General features: G+C 38.5%; 1 protein-coding gene across 1 annotated transcript in view; it reads left to right on the top strand.

Annotated features, from left to right (window-relative positions):
• Parp8 (poly(ADP-ribose) polymerase family member 8) overlaps positions 1-24003 on the top strand; it is a 179642-nt gene that overhangs the window by 121720 nt on the left and 33919 nt on the right. The window contains exons 11-15 of the mRNA XM_021180032.3: positions 6354-6420; positions 13480-13605; positions 14063-14621; positions 16008-16058; positions 16160-16255. Of these exons, the coding sequence (XP_021035691.1) occupies positions 6354-6420; positions 13480-13605; positions 14063-14621; positions 16008-16058; positions 16160-16255 (899 nt within the window). The remainder of the gene's footprint in view (positions 1-6353; positions 6421-13479; positions 13606-14062; positions 14622-16007; positions 16059-16159; positions 16256-24003) is intronic.

A 24003-nucleotide genomic window follows, 5' to 3' on the forward strand; every position in this document is an offset into this window, starting at 1 on the left:
CTCACAGACACTAAGGGGACCGTATTAAGACAGTCTATTTCCTTACATATGTGCCCCTCAACCTTACAATTTGAATGTGACTAGTATGAGAACACTGTCCTACATAAAGCTCTGATAAGAAGTCCCTGCTTGCATCCTACTGACAGGGGAGAGCCAAAGGGGAGACACCTCGTTTTATGACCCTACCGTGTTCTCTCTCGATCATGTCCTCTGCTTTGCTTACTGGGTTTACTGGGGTCTCCTGAGAGCAAGTCTTAATAAGTGTTTGTCCCAGATCCTTGCTTCGGGTCTCCAGAAGATTGTGACTTGTAGCTGCTCTTTTTGGCAGTGTGAACCTGGGAGGTTGGTCTCCTGCAATAACCAACTTTATTCAGGGAATTGCACAATTTAAATTCTGAGGGTTAAGCAAGGTCACGTCAGCAAAGCTTACTTGAGACCAAGTTGTATACAGTCAGGAGGGCATGGTCACATTAGTTGAGGCTGTATCTAGTCACAAGGACAACTTGAGCTTGGAACCATCATTCCGAATGGTGATAAGGGGTAAGATGAAGGGTGACCTATAGGACTTGCCCTGGGAAGGGCACAAAATCACATCTCAGGAACAGCCTATGTAATGGAGGAACAGGGATTACAACACTGTGGTCTTATTTACTTGGAGTCTCCTCCCTAGGTCTGAGATGTCTCCTCATATAGCTTTATTCTTGGATGATGTTGTACCATCAACTCAACATGGGTAGGGCAGGAGAGGAACCAACAGCCAGGAAACCGGGCGGGGCTGAGCTGGCTCTTCATGGTCAAGTCTTTACTGCCTGTATGTACTTCCTTTGCCCATTGTGTGAGATGCCTTTAGATTTTCACACCCTCTCTCACAGGGTGGGCATTTGGAGCCAGCGAGCAGGATCCTGGAAGTTAGCTTAGACTTGTTTGTTAGTTTGTTTGTTTGTTTTTAATAGTAAAGTTTTCTTCAACTTTCTTATATTGCTCCATTTTCCTGTGGTTGAGCCCCTTTCCTCATAGTTCTCTAGCACACTATTTAAATTGTAAGTTGTTCAGTTTTTCCTTACATAGCTATCTTACTAGTAAATTCCTCCATTGGTACTACTTTCTTATTAAAACCTTGGGGAGAATTTGATTTAAAATGGACCATGATGCATACATATATATGAGTAGACACAGAGACACTGTGTCTGAAAGGAGACAACCAATTTTTCCAGGAAAAAAAAATTAAGGTTTATCCTAACTTACAATTTTGATTATTGCAAACAGGTAAAATGATGGAAAAAATCTTTTTGTTATTAAATTTTAATAAGTAGGTAATTTTATACTATTTTCAATAATTACAGTATTTTTTTCTGAATTTTCTATATGCATGCAATGTGCCTTGATCAAATCCACTCCCTTCTAATTCCTTCCCTCCATTCTCCCTTGATGAAGGTCACAGGCATTTTCTCCCCCTTCTCCCCCCACACACCCTATCTCTCTCCTTTATAAACCTTCTGAAGTCACTCAGTGCTATAGCTAGTTGCTAGTTGAAGGCCATCTACTGGAGTTTGAGTAGTCTCTCAAATTCCTGAAGAAGACTCACTCTTCCACTCTCTCTCTCACAGTAGCCATCAGTGACCACTAGATTCTGAGTTGGGAGGCAGAGTGAGTCTCTTCCATCCAGTCTGGTATTTTGGCTGACTTGGTACCGGGCATTTAGTCACAGCTGCTGTGGATTACAGACCTACCATGTCTAGAAAGCATCATTTTGCTGTCTGACCAGGACCTCTGGCTGTTACAATCTTTCTGCCCACTCTTCTGAGATGGTCCCTTCCCCTCAGGTGGTAGGAGTGTGATATAAATGAGATGGTATTTCTTGAGGGGTGTTTTGTAGTTTGCCTTTAAGGCATCAACATTTATAGTAAAGGGAACTTGTAAAAGTTTGTGACTAATCCAAGATTTAGAGTGACCTACTTAGGAGTTCTTTTTGAAAAGCATTTTCTTCTGTGTTCTAGGAATGTACGACTAGCACTAATTTGAAGTACACTATTTACTTGGGGGGCTAATCTGACTGAGAGTAAAATTAATAGAAGAAACAGGACACATGTTTTATAGTTTGAAATTAAAGATAAGGAAAATTTTTATTGTATATGCTTTAAACACAATTAAGCTTGTTACAGTAATAAGTATTACTTAGAATTCTTGATCCGTAAGTACAGTTCCTGATTAGAGGCACAAGCCCTCATTAGTTGGAAACGTTGAACATCTGCCATTAGTAAACTTTTTTTTTAAATAACTCACTATTGGTATATCTACACCTGTGCTTGCTTGATCAGAGTGTTAGGATAATTTCCACTTGTTTTATGCAGCCTTCCGGTTGCAAAGAAAATTATATGAAGTAAGAACATTTTATTAACTTTTATATTATTTTAATGTGAGAATTCATCTCTCTTTCTGTCAAGTTCTACTTCTTTTCCATCTTGAATAAATCTTGTGTGGAATCTGGGAGAATAGATTCTGGGAGAATTTCATTCTTCCTTTTCCCTCCCATGTGAAGACTTTACTCCTCAGAAAGGTGTACAGGACAACAGCCTGGTAGTCTTTGAAGTCCCTTTTCACTTTTGACAGTTTCATACATGTGTTTTCATCCCCCATTATCCTCTCTTACTCCTTGCCTCTTCTGCTGAAGTCTTTCTTCTTCACAGCAACCCCACTCCTATGTTGATGTTCTGTCTGTGACTGTGTGTGTGTATGTGTGTGTGTGTGTCTCCCACTGAGTTTAATTATGGTTGTTTGGATGAGCATGAGTACAGTGTTATTTATTGGAATATAGGCAACTTATCAGTAACTATATCACTGAAGAAAAATTAACTTGCCTGTAGGCCAGTGATTCTCAACCTTCCTAAATGCTGTAACCCCAATTCCTCATGTTGTGGTGACCCCCCCTACCATAAAATTATTTTTGTTACTACTTCAAAACAGTAATTTTGCTTCAGTTATGAATTATAATTAAGTATCTGATATGAAGATAGTCTTAGGTGACCCCTGTGCAAAAAGATCATTTGACCCCCCCCCCAAGGGGCCATGACCCACAGGTTGAGAACCCCCGCTGTAGACACTGCAGGTTAAGGCCTCCTGAACATGGTCCCAGGGTGATGGATCCTATGCAGCTAACCAGCACATAGATCACAGGAGAGGTCCTGAGTTCGGCACCAAGTCGTGTCCTGTGAACTCATAGCACTCTTCCCTGCTGTGTTCTTCCCACCCAATTTTTGGTCATGTTTCCTGAGTGTTTGGAGTACTGCCATAGACATTCTGTTTATGAATGATCACTTCACAGTGGTGGATACCTGTATTTTTATAAGAGAATATTTGTCACAGTTTGTTTTTTCATTAATCATTTTATTTGTTTATATTTAAAATGGTTTTCCCCTTCCCAGTTATCCTTCCACATCCCCTCCTCCCTCTCCCCCTTCCCCTTTGCCTCCAGGGGGGTGCTCCTCCGCCCACACACCTACTCCCTTCGCCTTCTTTGTCCTGCTCTTTTGATGAAGCACATTATTTTAGAAGAGTTTATCCACAATTACTGGCTTACTCACACTTTATAGTTCAGAATAATTTTCAACTCATGATTACTGGTTTTCAGGAAGTTATTAAGTTTTTAAAACATTGTTAAAATGCGTTTAGATAAAATGCTTTTAGAGCTCCTGAAAACTAAAGATAGTGTGGAGTTTCTCTGTCCCCTCTGTGCTGTTTCCTTGACTTGTTTATATTATTTCATTAAAAGGAATCACTTATGGTTAATTACATTCATTTTAACAGTATTAGTCATTTTATCACTTGAGCTTTGGAATTTTTTTAAAGTAGTGTTTCATGAGCTGTTTTGGTGTGCTCTAAAGTTTTTAGGTCATTTAGACTGTATTGCTGCTGACTGAGTGAGTCAAAATGTGTTATTTATAGTTCCCTTAAAAATTAATCATTTTGTTAAAGCATGGACACTCATTGTCTAGTCTTTTATGCAATGACTAAGACTTTAAATTTTGGTTATTAGTTTTTAGAATTACTTATAATATATGCTGGTAAACATCATTACCAAATATCGCCATTTCCCTTCTCTATGTATGTCTTCTCCCCTGAATGATTTTAATTCTTCCAGTGTCTTTGGACCTTGCTATTGCCTTAAGAGGGCCCCTAATGAAGGAGCTAAAGAAAGTGCCCAAGGAACTAAAGGAGTCTGCAACCCGATAGGAGGAACAACAATATGAACTAATCAGTATCCCCCAGAGCTGTGTCTCTAGTTGCATATATAGCAGAGGATTGCCTAGTTGGCCATCAATGGGAGGAGAAGCCCATGGTATTGCGAAGATCATATGCCCCAGTACAGAGGAATGCCAGGGCCAGGAAGCAGGAGGTTGGGGAGCAGGGTCGGGGGAGGGTATAGGAGGCTTTTGGGGATAGCATTTGAAATGTAAATGAAGAAAATATCTAATAAAAAAAAAAGAGTAGGCCAAGGCCCTTGACGTTTCTCTCCCTTCTTTTCTTCGTCATTTTTATTTCTGCTCATGAGAAAAATCTAATGTTTGAAATCTTGGGGAAGAACACAACCTAGTCCCTTTCTTCTCCTTTAAAGATTTATTCTCATTTTATGTGTGTTGTGCCTGCATGTATGTCTGTGCACAGTGTCTGTGTCTGGTGCACTCAAGGCTGGAAGAGAGTATCCAATCTCTTGCACCAGGAGTTAGAGACACTTATGAGCCATGTTGTGGCTGGGAACTGAATTGGTTCCTCTGATGGAGCAGTAAGCTCAGAGCCATCTCTCTAGCTACTTTTTTTTTGTTTGTTTGTTTGTTCGTTTTTAATCCTATTCTTTGAAAAAATATTGTATGCAAATTTCAGGATTTTTTTCTTTTAATGCAGTGACTTCTTGTTTGGGACACATGAGATTGGACTGATGATCACAGTGTCCTTCGCTTATAAGTATGTTAGAGCATCTTTAAGATGGACCTCATGGGTGTCTGGGGAATGACGTGCGGCCACCCTGAGTAGGGCAGCGTGGACTAAGAACTGTGAAACGTGTGTGAATGAGCGTGGCATCCCAGCCCTTACTTTTAATGGCACATTGGGTACCCATGCGGTGTCACACTGTGATTTGTGCATGAGTTTCCCTCCACTTTTGTGTAATCACACAATTCTATTTCCTTTCTGTCCCCTTCCATTTTTTTCCTCCCAGAAAATTCTCATCGGGAAACTTTTTTTTTTTTCCAATCTGGAAAAATTAAACAACACCCTTGACTTCAAATTCCCTTTCAGCTGCTCTTGTAGCGCTGTTTTCCTGACTGTCAGATTTTATTATTAGATCTTTCTCTGATCACTGCGTTGCTTCTTTCCTCTCTTAAAATCCACAAGGACAGGGTTATGGGCCATCACTTCACCCACAAATCAACATTTACTGTGGCTTCATATTGCTGAATGCCATGTGACCAGTTCTGAGTACTCATCTTAACTTTGCATCTTAATTGATAATCTGTTGTTTCACCTTTTTTGAAAGCATTTTATGAATGTTCGTTCAGCAAGTGTTCTGGAGTCTCCACCCTCCGGGCTGTCCTGTGTCAGGCTTCTTTGCTGGATGCCTGTGCACTCACGCATGCACAACTAGGAGGCCAAACTGAGGGAGGAGACAGTTTTACATATGTGTATACAATGGCTGTTTCAGATTCACAGCTCTGATTCATATTTCTACTCGAATGCCCTCTATCTTTTCTTGATCATTTTCATCCTTCCTCTCAAATACCAAATTAACATTTCAATTTTGAAATATTTAAAATCAAATAATCATTTTCACTTCTTTAAATAATGATTTAAGGGTAAGTCACTAATTTTGAGAGTTATTGAATTGTGTGTATACAATGTGTGTAAATATGAATGTACATGTACATATATAGATATACATGTATATAATGAAATATGAACATCAAGAAACTGTACAGTAAAAAATATATCTGTGCTTTATCTTCATTTCCTGCTGTTTAAAAAACTAGTATTATATATTAACATGTTTCACTTACAGTTTCAGAATGTTACTTGTACTGTCTGAAGTGTGGTTACTAAAACTATTGCTTATTTTGAGGTTCCTTTTCATATTCCTATGTACAACATAGACAGATATTTGCATTAATATGCAACCTGCAATGGTCTTATATTTCACACTTATGTAACTTAAACAATGTCGCAAAGAACGGTGTCCATCCTTCCTGTGTGTGTGTGCGTGTATGTGTGTGTGTCTGCACATGTGCACTAATAACAACTCCGTCATTTTGTGCATGAGTCTCAAGTCAGTATTTAACTCTGTCCCTCCCCCCTCCCCTTTTCAGTGCCCACGGTTGATGTCTTTCAGATTTCGACAAAAGAGCGGTTTGGATTGGGACATCAACTAAAAAAGTAAGTTTGCTGAGGAGTGAAAAAATGAATTTCTTTTCAAGATTCTCATTTTGCTCTTTTGTTCTGTTTCTGTTCTCCTACATCTCTTTCAAGTGAGTCTCTGGGGTTGGAGCATCATCTTGACACAGAGAACTGTATCAGTGATTCTGTTCTTTGAGCTCACTTTCCAGCTTCCAGGGCCCTTCTGTCTTCCTTCCACACACCACACTCTACCCTTCTTGCTCAGGTGGACCAAGGGTCTCGGTCTCTGGTGTGTCCCACAGAAGGAGCAAAGGCAGGCAGATGGGGAGGAGCAGGAGAGACTTCTCCTTTGGGGGTCACCTTGAGGTGGTTTGTTGTTTGAGTTCGTGTTTTCCATCTTGCTGGGCTGTTCAGCATTTTGTATCTGCCCCTTCCCAACACTGAATATGCAGTTTCTGCTACTTGTTCCTTTGGCCTGGAGAAGACAGCAGGTTAATACCTACTGACTCTGAGCCATTGCTACTTCCCACATATGCTTTGAATCATTCCTTTGTGAGTTAGTTCTCCCTTTCTTTCTTGTTCCTTTACCTAATAGTATCTTTCTTAGTTATTTTTATTGCTGGGATGTGACATCATGGCCACAGCAACTAAACATCTAATTGGGGCTGGCTTATAGCTTTAGAGGCTTAGTTTATTATCATCAAGGTGGGAAGAAGCATGGTGGTTCCCAGGCAGACAGGGAGCAGAGAGTTCTACATCTTGATCAGCAGGCAGAGAAGGAGGCTACATACCACACTGGGCTGAGCATCTGAGACCTCAGAGCCCAGTGACACACTTCCTCCAAGAAGGCCACAACTCATAATAGTGCCATTCCCTATGAGCCAAGCATTCAAACACATAAGCCTATTGGAGCAGTTCTTATTCAAGCAACCACAGTATCTCAGTTTATCTTTATCTTTTTTAAAAAAATGGACATGGTTGTCTCAAAACATGGTGTGCATAGAATTTATTTGAATAGGCCAATACATTCTTTAATACTATCATTATTAGCATTTATGGCGTACCGTTTCTGTCATCACTGAGATTCTGGCATAATTTGGTATCATTAATAAAAATGAAGTTGAAATAAATGGTGACCTGTTGGGGATGTTGAGAAAAGATAAAGCAAGCTTTTTTTTTTTTTTTTTTGGTCCTCCCCCACAGAGACTTACTGAAAAGGCTTTTAGCTCTAATTCACATTTATTTTATTATTTTTAAGTTTGCTTTACCTAAAACCTTGTTTCTTATTTGTTTGTTTTCATAAAAAAAAGGGGGGGGGAGCACTCTTGGTAGAGCTGAATGAAAGGGCATCGTATCTTTGAGTAGAGAAAGAGCAATGGTGAGCTACAGAGTGCAGAGTTGACCTTTCAGCCTTTCTCCAGTCAGGTGCATACGGCCACATGTGAAGGCTAGATCACAGGTGGGACAAGCAAGTCTTTGTGGATCTTGAGAGCCTGTGGTTTGACTGAAGGAAATAACTATACTGTCCAAATGGTATCCTTTGCTGACCTTCCATAGCACAGAACTATATTTAGATAGGATTGAGATGAGCCTCAGCTTTCTATCAAAAGGCACCAGACTCCCTACCTACCTCAGTAGTCTTTGACAACGCATACCGATTACACACATTATTGGGATAGCACATAGTGATTCTAACACACGTTCAGCATATTTATATTTTCAGCATCACATCTCTGTGATGAAACTATTCCAAATCTTCCAGCTTTATGAAGAACACAGACAACATTCTTACCTGTGATCACGGTGCTGAGCAACAGCACACAGAACTAATTTCAATCTCCTTGTGACTTAGTGCTCATTGCTCTACCTTCCTGCCACCCACCTCTGCCCTGTCTCCAGCCTCCGATCACCGTTCTATTCTACAATACTTGCCTGTTTAGTTTGTGTACAGGAGTGAGATCAACAGTTTTAGATCCTACGTAGAGATGAGAGCATGTTTTCTTTGCCTGGTTTCTGTTACTTAATATGACCCCCAGTTCCATCCATGCTGTTTGCAAATGGCAGGATTCTGTTATTTTTGTCCTTGTCCTGCTTCACTGTTTTGATTTCTTTGAGATAGAGTCTTACTGTGTAGCCCAGGCTCCACCCTCCAGTGTCAGTCTCCCAAGTGCTGGACTTACAGGTCTGCACTGCCACCCCCAAGCCCTTAGCTTGTTTCCATCTTAGGTCTGTGTTGAGTAGTGCTGCAGCAGATATAACTGTGCAAAGGTTCTTCTCTACACATTCTTTTTGCTTGGATAAATACTGGTGGGATTGCTAGAGCATGTGCTAATTCTGTTTTAATTGAGGAAATCACATTCTATTTCAATAGTGACTATCTAGACCAATAGTGACTATCTAGACTATAGTGACTATCTATCTATCTATCTATCTATCTATCTATCTATCTATCTATCTATCTATCTTCCTGTCTGTCTGTCTGTCTGTCTTTAAGTGTGTGTCTGTGTGTGTGTGTTCATTCTCTTCCAACTTCATGTGGGTCCTAAGGTTGTCAGACTTCACAGCAAGCATTTTGCCGGCTGAACCATCTCATGGGTCCCCATCATGGTCGTCTTAATTTAACCAAGACCATGGGCTCCCTTTTGTGCCCATTTTCACCCCCACTTCCTTCCTTCTATCTTTAGATAAGAGAAACAAGTAAACAAACAAAACACAAAACAAAACAAAAAAATCCAAAAACCCTGACTGAAAATATTGACATATACCCCAGTTAACCATGGCCAAAATATAAATAATAAGTTCTGTACTTGTCAAAATTTTAGCTCTTAAATGTGTTAGAATTCTTGAAGGACTATTTATTCTTTCCAGTCCATAAACTTGATTTACTAAGAGCCCATTAGATCTGGTGCACTAATGCAGTGGCTTAGATCCTTGATCAGGATGCAGCCCACGTCTTTCTCCTTCAGTTTAATGAATTTTCATTTTCATCCTATGCCAGCAGTTATTGAGTAATGTTCTAAAGGAAAACACTATTAAAAGTCCCTGTGCCAGCTCCCTTTTCTCTGGTGCCGGAAGTCTTCTGTGATGTCTGGCCCTGTTCATATCTTAGGTCTCTAGGATTGTCATCAGCTTTTATGACACTATATCAAGGTATCCTTGTGGAGATATGAATTATGCATGGCTGTATTTGAAAGAGGAGGAAACTTCTCTTTTAGCGGCTCAGATGTTGAGTCTAGATGCTCACACAAATGTAGAATCAAATAATTAACCCTTAACATGTGGGATTCTGTGTCTCTAAAGCTAAATTTAATTTACAAGGGGTGTTTAGTATAATATAGTATGCAATTTTCTCTTTCAAAGACTCGTGGGATATCTTTACATCTCTGTGCTGGAATTAGTGAGGCTTCTCCAGGGCAATTGGTGTCTCTTTTCAGATGGACTTTATTTTTTACATGAATCCCCCCACCCCCGGCTTACTCACCCTGTAGAGGAGCATGGGGCTAATTGGTGTCTCTTTTCAGATGGACTTTATTTCTTACATGAATTCCCCCACCCCCGGCTTACTCACCCTGTAGAGGAGCATGGGGCTAACTTTACATTATGTTGCTTTGGACAAATTTTGGATTGACTGTTGTTGTTGCTTGTGGGATGGTGTTCATCAAAACAAGATAAGAACTAAAATAACACAAAAGTGTCAGAATAAACAATGTTCTGCCTATAGCATCTTATGAGAGTATCACATGAGTTTGGACAAAGGAACAGTGTCTATAGCTGTAAGCCTGAGAACATAAAGAATGTATGCTGTGGTTTGTGCTTAAAAGATGCATGTGTATTACGTAACATTTTCTGTTCATAGCTCCATCTTGGTGGTTAATGTTTTAGGAAATACTACTTGCTTCTATGAATGAATTTTAATTATGTAGCTAATTTGATAGTTGGGTTAGATTATTTTCCATGTTTTCATGTTGAATTTCTGTCCAGTATATGATTAAGTTTTTTAAATTGTAAGTGTTTTTGTCTGTGGTTCTTCTGGTCCTATCTAGTCAAAATAATATCATTTGAGGTTTTTTGTCTCATCTTCATGGTAGTTCATAAGAGTCAAAGCGGTTATTTTACCTAAAATATATTCAAGGAGGCTATTTTGGAATTTAGGCTACTTATGATTTCGATAGATTTTTATTAAGTGCATAACCACAGTCAGTGTTTTCTGAGATCCTTGATCCTGCTGTTTTCAGGCACCAGGACCGAGTGCTTAGCATCTATCGCTGCCCTTCCAAACACTGACAAAGATTCCGTCACTTACTCTCCACGGTAACTTTGTGACACACAGGAGCTATTATCATTTTGCCACAGTGATGAAACTGAGGCCTGGAGCATACAAGTAGTTTCTTAAACGCTAGACAGCCAGCAAATGCTAGAGTTTGGGTCTATTTCTAGTTCAGTCCTTCTGAGTCACGTGCTATCTGTCATGTAAATATAAGCACCCTATTGCCATGCATATGTTGAGGAATGTTTTTGGCATTGAGTGAATATTGTGTGAGTGTTGAGTCAACCAAAGAGTTTAAGAGAGAATACTTAAATATTGTTCATGTCTGACCTGACATAGAAGTTGTGATCCATGGAATGAGGTGTCTGCCATTAATGGTTGACTGTATCAGTGATAGTGGGAAGAGCACCAAAGCCGTGCATGATTTTATCCCTACTTGATCAAAGATAAATTCTGTTTATGAGAATTTAGTGTGGGAGAAATTGGTGTGGGTCTTCTTTGGCCTCATTACATATAAAATGCAAATGTAGAATTAGGTAACAGTTCCTAATTTGTGAAGTTCTACATTAATAGAAATTCAGTTTACACATGAACTGTTTGGCCCCAAATTTAAACCAACACAATTAGAACAGTTTTACCAGATGGTATTTGCTGAAGCTGGCCATGGCTGACAGTGACAGTATAATACTACTCGTATGTGTTGTTCTTCTGAAATCCACAGAAGGCAAATCATGATGTTGCCTCTATATATTCTCCTCCTGCCCCCGCTCTGTCTATCAAGACAACCCTGAACTTTTGATCAGAAAGTAGCTGAGACACCACTTGTCTAATTGTTCTACATTTAGTAAATACTTAAATCTTCTATAGCTCTGTGTTATGAGAAGGTGATCATTATACACATGTGGTCATAGATATACACTACACACACAAACACACACATTTGCATGCACTTTAGATCAGCACTGACATTAACTGCTTTACAAGAAGCAGCTGTCTCCCTTTATATCCAAGGACAACCAGGACTCATTGCACATTTAAGAGATGCCAATGTTAGCTGGTAAGGCCACACTTTGGAATAACAGTATAACCTGAAAGTGAGAGATATTTTGGCCATTTAACCTGTTAAATTCTTGGGTTCCAATTAGCTTACCCAGCGTGTACTTTGTAGCCTTCTTAGGTCATAGAAACAGGAACTTTCTTCAGCATAGGAAGAAAAGAATCTGAATCCAATTGGTAAAAAAAAGTGGCTCCATTGAGTTTTCTTTTTATCAAGGAGAAAGAACGATCATGATGCTGCACTCATCTTTCTGAAATTTCAAGTAAGAAAACAGTCTTCAGATATTAAATAAAAAACAGAATAAAAGAGATGCCCTGCTCTTAAGCTCCAAGGCAAATGTCCTGTGCAGTTAGCATCACAGCATCAGAGAACACAGTTTATCCTCCTTTTTTCACCACTTCTGCTCCCCTAAGGGTGCCAGACCATTCCTCCACGACTCTTCTGAACACATCACAGATAGCAGGAGGAAGGCTACCAGAGTAAGAAATGCTGAAATGGACTAGTTGAGACATGAAGGATGTTGAGGAATTTTGGTAATTGTCTTCTTGCTAAGACTCACATTTTCCCCACTGAACAGATGCCTTATTCGAATGTATGGAATAATTACTATTTTCTGGAATTAAGAGGAAAATTTTCATGTACAGGATTCCATTTTAGTCCCTGGCACAGTCTAGCTGATAAACAAATACTGGCATGAATTTTCTCTCCTAGAAGCAGTTTATAGAAATAACAAAAGAACATGACAACCAGGCTTGAAGGGATTTTTTGAAAGAAAACAAAAATGTTGAATGTATAATGTGTATAATATATAATTGTGATGTTTCACATGTGCATAGATATCATCGTCATGGGATCCTTCTGCCCTGTGGCTGGGAGGGTGGGCTCATAGCCTCAGCCTCAGGTCCTTTGCAGATACTTGCTGTCAGAGTCCATAGAACTGTTTTCCATGAAGAACCAAGGAACCAGATGGTGTGGAAAATTCTGAAGCTAGGAATTACTAAATTCCAGCTTTATGATAATAACTAAGACATTTTAGGAATATGCATTTTTTCCAAAAAGTGTATGTAGAGCGAATGGGCTGAGTTTGATGACTATATACATTTTTACAATGTCTATCGCTCCACACAGTTTTACAATCTGGTTTTCTTTTCCATGAAGAAAAGGCACAGGTGGAACAAAGAAGTAAAACTTGGAGTCACTTCAAATAATTCACATAAAAGTTATCAATCCTGGGGACTGCTCTCAGGATTCTCTTCAAATCCTTTGCTTCATAAATTCTCCAACAATTTGAGGAATTAAATTATGGTAGTATTTTGTTCTAATTTATTAGTAAGTAGGTTTCTTAATCTCTTCTTGATATAAGTCATCATAAAAAAAGTCATGGTAATTTCTTATATTCTGGCTTCTTTCATATGAAAATTCTTTCACAACTCAAACTTAGCCTTTTACTTATGACTATGTTATATATCCTCGATAATGTTTTCTCAGTGCAGTATATATCTATTGATGCACACCTTAATGATGGGGATGGTAGCACACACCTTTAATCCCAGTATTAAAAAGGCAGAGTGTCTGTGAACCCTGGGAATTCAAGTCCATCCTGGCTCTTGTATCAAGTTGCAGACCAGGGATACACAGTGTTTTCAAAGCAAAATAGCAACAACCTCCCTCCCCCCCCCCTGATCAATTGGCCAACCATCTAACTAACAAAACTGGAAGTCCTTGTTCAGGTGCCATTGGAACTATGCTAACAGTACTGCCTTTGCGTTGACAGAATCATGCAGACGTTTGTTTCTCAGCAGTGGAAACAGAGCAAAGAAAAGTCCAATTGCCCACATGGTAAGAAGCTGTCAGAGAAGAAGGTGAAGTCACCTCTGCATTTGTTTTCTACCCTGCGCAGGTTGGTAACAGGCATCTTCATCCTTGTCTCAGTGCAGAGCCCCCATAGAGTCGGTCTTCCCCTAGCTTAGAAGTATTCTTTCTTGCTAACTGGCTATTTTGTTTATGACTTCCAAGAAAAGACTGGAGTTACAGGTGCCCCATCTAAAACATAGATGGGCATTTGTCTGTTTTAGTTGATATTGGAAAATGTAGTAAATTAGATTTTCTTTTAAAATAAAATAGAGATGTCTCCAAAAATTAGTCCCTTCTGGGGTTTTTGTCTAGGTCAGAGGGAGAAGCCAGGCTGCGATCTTCTTGTGCTTATCAGCAAAGATGTGGTTTAATTCCTGTGATCCGTTCTGCACCCAAAGCAGGGTGTTAGTTGATGGAATAGCCAACATTTGTCCGGTGGTTGAGCTGGGGCCCTAAGGTTAGGTCCACTATTTCCCCTGTGTTAATTGTTGCTCATCTCCAAGGTCGCCCAGCTATCCTCCCCCTGGTTGTGGCAAAAGCAAATCCAAACTGAAACCTGAACAAGACGGCATCTCCAAAACACACAAGCTGCTGCGGAGGACTTGCTCCAGTACTGTCAAAGCCGATGATATGTGTGCCAAGTCGCACAGGACCTTCGGGCGCTCGCTGTCCAGCGACCCCAGGGCCGAGCAGGCGATGTCCACCATTAAATCGCACAAACTTTTGGGCCGGCCCTGCCCCTCAGCCGGCAAGCAGGAGGACTGCCTCACACTGAAGTCCCATAAGTTATTGACTCGATCTTGTTCTGGAGACCCACGATGTGAGCACAACACCAACTTGAAGCCCCACAAACTGCTAAGCAGATCTTACTCCAGTAATCTCAGAATGGAAGAGTTATATGGGCTGAAAAATCACAAATTGCTCAGCAAGTCTTACTCCAGTGCCCCCAAGTCATCGAAAATGGAGCATTTCAAGGAACCCAACGCAGAGGGCAGGAGGCTCTCGCTTACCTCAGGGCTTATTGGTATTTTAACACCATCATCGTCTTCTTCCCAGCCTCCTGTGCGTAAACACTTTCATCTTGCCTTCTTACATGTAGCTAAGGGGCAAGAGATTTGTTTGAATTTTCTTATAAGACCTGGGAGAGGCAAGAAGCAAGACACATGCTATTTGTTTTGATTTTAAATTTGCTGTGTTTTTCCTTTGGAAATATTATTTTTTTGTGTACCCAGTATTTACAGCTGGCCCAGAAAAGTTAGTATGAGTTCTGAAAAAAAATGTAATTATTGATTTGCATTTTGGTTCATATTCCTATCACTGAATACTACTAAAAATTGAAGGAATTCAATTAGATTTACAAAGCTTTTAATATTTATTGAGTAGGCCATGTAGTCTTCTCATCTCATGAGTGGTGGAGGACACTTTTCTCATAATTAAGAATAATATTCTAGTTATATATTAGAGAATTTTGTCTGTGAACACTGTGATCAGTGACAGAGTCCAAGAGTCTCATACAAAGTTTTTCTCGATGACCATTCTGTGCTAATGCAGTTTCGGGGTCAGTGTGGGTTCAGTGGATGACTGTGTGGTTGGCCTTACACAAAATTGACCTATCCAGTGATTAACATTATAGCCAACTTCTGACAGACTTAAATTATACATGTAGTTACATAATAATGGTTGATGAAAGTTTTGTTTGCTCTTTTAAATATGTGTATCTCGTGTGTGTCGTTTTAATGATTCATAGGGATACACCCAGCCATATATAAGTTGACAAGAATAAGAGATTGCTTTTAGGAAGTCATTCTTACAAAGACTTTCCCCTACAACTGAATCACAGCTACTACTGTAAAATTATACTTGTATTAGGAAACCTTGACAATCTTTATAATTTTATATGAATTTTATTTTAAAAGTCCATTTAAAGGCATGCTTTTGCAGCATGGGGAAAATTTTGTCAGTCAAGTACACAAGGATTGTTTTCCATGATAGTTTCACTGAGGAAGGTAATTTCCAGTAGTTTGTCAAAGAAACTGCATTTATTTTTTCATGTTCTTAGCCCAAGAAGAGACTGAGTACTGGAACCTTTGCTAGTAGCTGTATAATTTTCCTTAAAGGAATCATTGCAAGTGATAAGATTTAAATATTCTAATGAGGGTATAGACTTTTTGGGGTTAGCAATAGAATAAATTAACTTTCTTTGCATGTAATGATGACAGCCATTCCTACTAAAAGATGAAAAATTAAGAACATCATTTTGTTTAGGCAAAGTTGCAGATTATGCAACTGTGACAGAATTAGTAAAGAATTTTAACATTTCGATAATATACTATCTGACAATACTAATGTGGCCGTCTGCATTCATTTCTGAAGAAGGTAAGAGCTGCAATCGCTACATTTTCCCCAATGAAAAAATTACTTTTTTTTTTTAAACTTTGATTTTTATAGACAAATGGTGCAAAAAGCATTCCAATCCGAGACCGCGGCTTCCTGGTGCAGGTATGAGCTAAGACTATGTACTGTTGGGAGCATCTAGTCCCTGCTGGGAGAGCGCAGCTCTTGAGAACCACACTGCTTATATCCTTGTATTGTTTTATCAGACCATTGAGTTTGCTGAGCAGCGGATCCCTGTACTGAACGAATATTGTGTGGTGTGTGATGAACCGCACGTGTTTCAAAATGGCCCCATGCTTAGGGTAAGTTCCCATTGACTGAACTTCCACATTCACATGTAATACAAGCAGAACCATTCCAATATAAAAATAAATCAGCAAATAAAAGCCGTTAGAATAAGTACTCCCTAGGGCAAATTACTTAATAAATGATAAGTGCTATCGTTTGCAAGGAAAGGAGTTAATATGACTTCCCGAGGCATCTGTGAAAGAGTAAGTAATTTCCTACTAAAACTGTGTTCCTTATCTCTGTTCTATCTTATCTATTTCTATTTATTTCTATATTGGCAATAAGTCTCATAAACTGTATGTTTACATGCTTATTTAATAACACATGGCTTCTGGGAGCAGCCTTTTATAAGGCTAGACAACTTGAGCACTTTAGTGTGTTTGTTCAGAACTTCACAGTTTAATACAATATACCAAGAGGTTCCATGCAAGTTTCACGAAGCACACAGTAGTGTTGGGAAAGTCAGAAGAAAGTCCAAATCGCCAGTGTACTGACAATGTTTTCCCGTCACCTGAGATGTGGGGAAAAGGAAATCAACAGATGTGTGTGCTTTGGAGGATGAATTGTCCAAATTAAAAACTGGCACCTTTTTTTTTTTTTTTTTTGGAATAATAACTTTATAAACTTTAATCAATAAAAGTTGAAAAAAAACCCACAATTTTTAAATTGAAGTTTATGTAATCCTTGTGGTGGATTGAAGGGGAACTGTTCCATGTAGGCTCTTGTATTTGAATGTTCGGTCTCCAGTTGGTGGTGCTGTTTGGGGATATTAAGGGGGTCCTTGTTGGAGGAGCCTCATCACTAGGGAGGACTTTGCAGATTTGTAACTTTTTCCATCCACGCTGCGCTCTCTCTCTCTCTCTCTCTCTCTCTCTCTCTCTCTCTCTCTCTGTGTGGGCGTGAAATGTGATCTCCCATCCTCCTACTTTAACCCTGTTCCCATGGCTTGCCTGCCCTCCTAGTCCTCTAGAACCATAAGCCAAAATAGTGGCTTTCTTCTCTAAGTAACTTCTCAGCATGCTATTTCATCACAGCGACAAGAAAGTAACTAACACAATAGTCAGGTCACTAAAATGCATAGTTAGGTGAATTTTAATATAATCATGATTATAATCCAGAACAATTCCACTTCTTAAAGAACCACACACTACTAACAGCCTTTGCCCTCTCTCCCCATCCTGGTGTCCAGCAACCACTGACTTATTCTGTTCTTCTATGGATGCTTTCAACTATCATTCTTGTAGCATGGGGCAGTACTCTTTTCCCTTTTTGTCATTCAGCATTCCTCTTGATGGACATACCACATAGGTTTATTCATTCATCCATTGGTGGAATCTGTAAGATACAAATTTATTTCTCTCTCTCTCTCTCTCTCTCTCTCTCTCTCTCTCTGGAATGGCTGAATAGTTTACACCCTTCTCACTATCAGTATTATGACAGTTACACGTTCTCTGCGTCTATATTCCTTCCCTATATTTTTCTTCAAAAAATTCTATGAGTAAATATGTGAGTGCGTGTACATATATGTGAATCTAACTCCCTGGTTTTGGTAACACAGTGTTTATTGTCCACTTATATATCTTCAGAGAAATGTCTGTTCCAAAACTTTTCTTGTTTTTGTATTGTATTACTTTAATTTTTATTACTGGATGATACATATTCTTTATTCTCTATATTACATCTTTATTATTAGATCTTTAACTTACAAATGATAAATTTTATTTTGTGTGTTTTCTTTCCATTTTCTTGTTATTGTCTTCGATCCAGTAAGTTTTACATTTTGATGGAGTCTAATATTTTTAATTTCTTGCACTTTTATGTGTATCTAAGAAACTGAAATCAAAGTAATGCAAATTAGCTTTGTTCTCCATTTACAAGTTTGCTTTGGCTATTTATCTGGACTCCCTCTATCACTTCTGTGGCCACCTTGTCCACTTTCCACTTTTGCAAATGAAAGCAGTTGGAATTTCTAAATGTTTGCATATCAGTTTGGGAACTGTTGTCATCAGCTATATATATATATATATAAAATAAATATTTGTCTTCCCTCTCTATATACTGGGATCCTAGTGTCCATGTGATGTCACTAGGAGTGTCAGGCAGAGATGGGCCTGCATTGTGAGATGGATCCATTAGACCAGGTAGCCGAGAACTACCTGGAAAGATACCCTTCCTCCTCTAGCAAACAGGATAGAGTGGCATCTGTCACTGGCCTTCCTCTTGCACTACTGCCTGACACCAGCAGTGGTCCCTCACCAGACACTGAGCCTATTGTTGGCTTTCTAGCTCCCACACTATGAGAAATAGAAGGTTTTTGTTGTTTCTTTTTAAATGGCAGTCTGCGTGGACTGGCACAGTTAGATGGTAATTTTTCCAAAGCATGAACTGAGGATATCTTTTACTTACTCAGATATTTGAAATTTTCTTTCAATGATGTTTTAAACTTTTTAACATATAAGTTCTATATTTCTTTGAATAATTTTTTATGTAAATGGATTTTTTAATTTCATTTGTAGGTGATTCTTGTTTTTAATAAAGGAATACAAATGATATTTTTAGATTATCCATGTATTCTGTAACTTTAATAACTTTTTTTATAAGTTCTAATAAGTAATCATTGGTTTCTTTTAATGACTCTCCATAGATTTCTTAGGTTTGTTTCCCCGTTGCTATGATATTTAATGGAAAGTGGAGCACCAGCTCATGGGTTAAGAGATAACCACATATAAACAGAGGTGACTTATTCTTGGCTCATCGGTTGGAAGGTCCTAGTCCATGGTCAGTTGGTTATATTACCTTGATATACACACAACTCTTTGGGCAGCATTCAAGTCTAAGCTACTCCAGTCTCTTTCAAGAGAGAGGCCTCTTGGTTTTGTGGATTAGAAATGTACATAACTGGGTCTTCATTTCGTTGACACTTATGCTCCTTCCATTTTCCACTTCATTTATTTTTCTAACTATTACTGATACTAGAAGTACTGTATCGTTGAGCTATCCATTTCTACGTATGTTTTTTTTTTATTGTTTTTTTACCTTATTATTTGGAGGAGTGTGTTGCTCTACATGTTTATACAATTATACTACATGATTGCCATACTTTGTATCTTTTGTCTCTATTAGCAGTTACTGCCTTTATGTCTGTTTTAGCTCAGGTTATTGTAGTCTCTGCAAGTTCTTAACTCTTCTCTCAGCTCCTGCCTCTCTCCTTCCTACCTACTAATGAAAAAGTGTTGGTTGCCTATTCATTTTCTGTATGCATTATGTCTATCCCTGTTCATTTGGGCTTTTTTTTAAAAAATTGTTTTTATTTATTATTTTTTTTAATTTTTACTGTATCCTTTTATTATGAGGTCATTAAAATGTTCTGCCCTTCATTTCTGATTAGTAATTTTATCACTTTTTTCATTTTTATTCAAAGTACTTTATTTATAATATAGAATATTTTTAATTAGATATTTTCTTCATTTACAATTTTTAAAAAATACCAGCTCTGTCTGTCTGTCTGTCTGTCTGTCTGTCTGTCTGTCTCTCCCCCTCTCTCTCTCTCTCTGTGTGTGTGTGTGTGTGTGTGTGTGTGTGTGTTAAATAGGCCATTTTCTAGGATCTCATTTTAATTCCTCTCTTAAAACATTTTGATCTGTTTTCATAATGACTAGTTAGGGCACTGAAATGAGCATTTAAAAATGTTAAATTCTAGTTTAGATTAGGAGCATCTTTATTTTAATAACATGAAAACTTTGTTCTCACGTATCCTTTAAAAAGTATTTATTACTGTGTGCGTTATTGTGATGCGGGGACGACACATGTCAGAGCCCATGTGTGGAGCTCAGAGGACAAATTGGTCGAGTCAGGTCTTTTTCCTCTGTCATCTTCCAGGAATAAAGGCTCTCAAGCCTGCGGGGACACTGCACTGGCTGAGCTGTCTCGTCACACAAAAGTCTGGCCTCCCCCCCCCCCCATGTGTGAACACACTACCTCCTGTTTTATCAACACAGATTTAAAATAGTTGTTTTATGTAGTTTGCCTTTAAAGTAGTAAGAAACTGATCAAAGTGATACAAATAAAATATTGCATGTATGTAGTCTTTCAAATTTTTATTTGTTTGTTTGTTTACCACTTTAGTTTCTTACCTGTGCTCACTATATCTATGAATCCCGTCTAGGGCTCGTGGAGTTTAACTTGCGGTGTCCCTTCATTATTTACAGTGGGAAGTTTACACTAATTCCGAACTCTCAGATGTTGTTTGAGAATATTTTCATGTCTTTTTTTTTAAAGTTTGAAGAATGTAATATTATACATAGAATTATCTATTAACCCTTTTTCTTGTTTTGATATCAGTTTCTCTTCTCTTTGACACTTTGTGTTATTGCATGCTTTTGTTGCTTTTGTTTTCTGAAGACAAATTAATGCATTTGTGTGTGTGTGTATGTGTGAAGGATTCCTCCTATGTGTGAACTCTTCGCATTGCTTCTTATGTTTTTGATTTTCCATGATTTTTCTCTTATTTTATTTTATATTTTATTTTATTGAGATAAGATCTCTCAGTGTGGACTCCAGGCTAGCCTGGAGCTTCAGGCTGTTATTTAGCAGTAGCCCCTGGAGTGCTGGAATTACAGATGTGCATTGCCAGAGCTCTCTGTGTTTTAACTAAGGTATGTGTACATCTCTCTATGTTTATCCTAGTGGAATTCACTGGGCTTTCTTGGAGTATATATGTTTTTCCCACAGACTTTCTTTTTTTGGGAGATATTCTTTCATCAAATATTTCTCCACTTCTTTTACTTCTCTCTCAGGACTCCAGCATCAATGCACTTGTATGAGATGGTACTGAGTAGACCTCTTAGCCTCTCCTCACTTCCTGTTTTGTTCTCTTACTGAATTACTGAATTACACAACTTAGTTGGCCTACATACTAATGTTCATAAACTCCTCAAACACATTCATACCATTCCCTTGGTGAATTTTAAATTAGTTTTGATAGTGGTCAACCCCAGAATTTATTTCCTTTTTATAAATTCTATTTATTGATTCTTTGAAAATACCATCTTTATTTAGATTGCTTGTCTTGGCTCTTTAATCATCTTATAAATATTGTGAATACAGTTTGTGTATTTTCCTGGACCCTGTTCCTCACTTGCCTTTCTGTACCTGGGCCTTTATTATTTCCTTGCCTGTCTGGCTTTCTTCCTTCCTCCCTCCCTCCTCCCCTCCCTCCCTTCCTCTCTCCCTCCTCCCTTCCTCCTTCCCCATCTCTCCCTTCTTTCTTTCCTTCCAGCTAGGCATTCTGAATATACGAATGCAACCGACTGTGAATCAGATCTCTGTCCTTTCTAGGATTTATTTCTTGACAAATGATCAAAAGTATCTTTCCATTTCTTTCAAGGGTGTGTATTTGTTGAGCATTCCTTTAATACTTAACTTAGCTGTTTACAGTTCTACCCTGACCTGAATTTCCTCCTTGCATTAATAAAAACATCTAGAAATGATATGTAATGCCATCTTTTGATTTTTTTGTTTAGTTTTTTTTTTTTGCTTGTTTTTTTTTTTATTTTCTTTTCTTTTCTCCTCCCCCTCTTCTAAATTAAATTTATGTTCTTGCTGTTTAGCTTTGGCTTGCTCAAGAATTACTGTATTTAGTTCAGACTGTCTTCAGACTTGTAGCAGTCTTCCTGCCTAAGCCTCTCAAATGCTGGGAAGTTTTGTTTTGTTTTGTTTTGTTTTGTTTTGTTTTGTTTTGTTTTGTTTTGTTTTTTGCCACGAGCCACCGTGACTGACAACCAATTTTTATTGAGCACATGGAGTCCTGGCCAAGTGTATGGCCTTCTGTCTCCCCAGGCATCTGTAGAAACCGTTCACGCATTTCATTCATCTTCTTCATCCTTATTAGTCTCTTCTTTGGAACAGTTTTGTTACTTTATCATTTACCTCGGTTGTCACTGCCTCTGTAATGACCAAGGACACTAGTGTTCAGTTCTCATCCCGAGTTTAGTGCTGGGTGAGTTGCAGGTCAAGCACAGACAGACAGACAGACAGACAGACAAACAGGTGTCTGTCCACTAGATAGAGTTCATCATAGCCCTTTGTGACTGTCCTCCATTCCCTTTTCAGTTTCAGGAAATGTAAACTGTTAGGAATAGTTCACATTCTTACCACCACAGTGTAACTGTTTGTTTTGAGTAAGTGCTTCTTGCTGTATTACAAACTTTAAGCTACTTTCCAAAATGATTTGAGTTTGTTAGAACATTTTAATGGTGTTTTTAAAGGTTTTATAGGGAGGTGGAAGGATAGGTTATCACTAAGACATTTTCATTGGTGCCAGTGCTTATTTCAGTGTTTTTTAAAAATGCATTCTACAAAGCCTATGCTGTAAAATCCAGGTTTTAGTTTGAGAAACAGTACAATATAGGAGACTGTGAAGATTATGACTGACCTAATATGTACCCTTATTATTTACCAAGGAGGGACATCGTTTTGCACTGTGGGCAGGCACAGATACTTTGCTTATTGATTCCTTACTACTACTGTGGCTTGTGCTTCAAAGCAGTTGTTGTTGTTGTTGTTGTTGTTGTTGTTGTTGTTTTTGAATCACAGAGATTAAGCAATTTGCTCAACAACATTCAGATAGTGTATCTGGATGCAGAGCTTTGAACCTGATTCTGTCTGACTTCTGCACTCTCTATCTTCAACATTAATTAAAGGATTAGTAGGCTGAAGGCCCCATGGTCGATTCTGTTCCACTCTTTGAGGAGGGAAAAAAGATTGTCTTGCTCTTCAGAATGTTTGAAAATATAAATTACACAGTCTATAAATCAATGATTTTTTTTAATCAGACATTTTTAGTATCACAAGATTCACATAGATAAATAATAACTCTATTAGAATAATTTACAGATTTTCTGATTTATTTATTTTTATTCAAGGGAAATAGATGAAAATTATTCTTACAGTCTATATACCATTATGTTGAAAGTCTACTTTTTATTTTACTCTCAGAATAAAATACATGCTAGCTAAAACTGCATCTATTTGTTAAATTATTGCACGATTTAGAAGAAAAATGTCCAGTTGATGCATGGAGCTCTGTAGCTCCTGGTCTTCTATCTCTGCATATCCTTCTTAAGGAGCTGCAGTTGCCAACGTACAAGCTTTGACCTTGAGTTTATCCATGACAGTGCTGCCTCCTCTGCAGAGAACAATAGGGATTCATCTATAGCAGAAACTCCTTAGGTACGTTTTATGTGTGCAGAGTACTTTGGGTTGTTATGCACTCCTTTTGTGATTATTATTAACGCCATGTCACAGGTGAGGAAGGATATGTTTTATTCAGTGATGCTTCCATGGTTCGTAACAAAGACAAGGTTCTGACTGGGCACAGTGGCCCCAGAGCAGACTCTCAACTTGCAGACTTTAATGGCCACATTCTTGTTTTTTTGAAATTCACTGCACACAGGATTCGCAGCCTATTCTTGGTGGTTTAATTTGCTGGTAATTCATCTTTGTAATAAGTGTCAAAAATACCACAGTTTCTCTTAGTATTCGTTCTGCCTCACTCCAAATTTTGTTTGTTTTTGCTTCTCCCATCAGTGAAGGTTGGAGAGAAAACAATATTCTAAATAAGTATTTTCTGTAGCTAGTTATTAGATTCTGTAGTATTACTGTGACAGAGCCTAAGGCACTGCTGTTCGACCTTCCCAATGCTGGGACCCTTTTATACAGTTCCTCTTGTTGAGATGACCTCCAACCATACAATTATTTTCAT

Source organism: Mus caroli, unplaced genomic scaffold, assembly GCF_978045245.1.
Source record: "Mus caroli unplaced genomic scaffold, Mus_caroli_1 scaffold_15, whole genome shotgun sequence".
Classification (NCBI taxonomy): domain Eukaryota; kingdom Metazoa; phylum Chordata; class Mammalia; order Rodentia; family Muridae; genus Mus; species Mus caroli.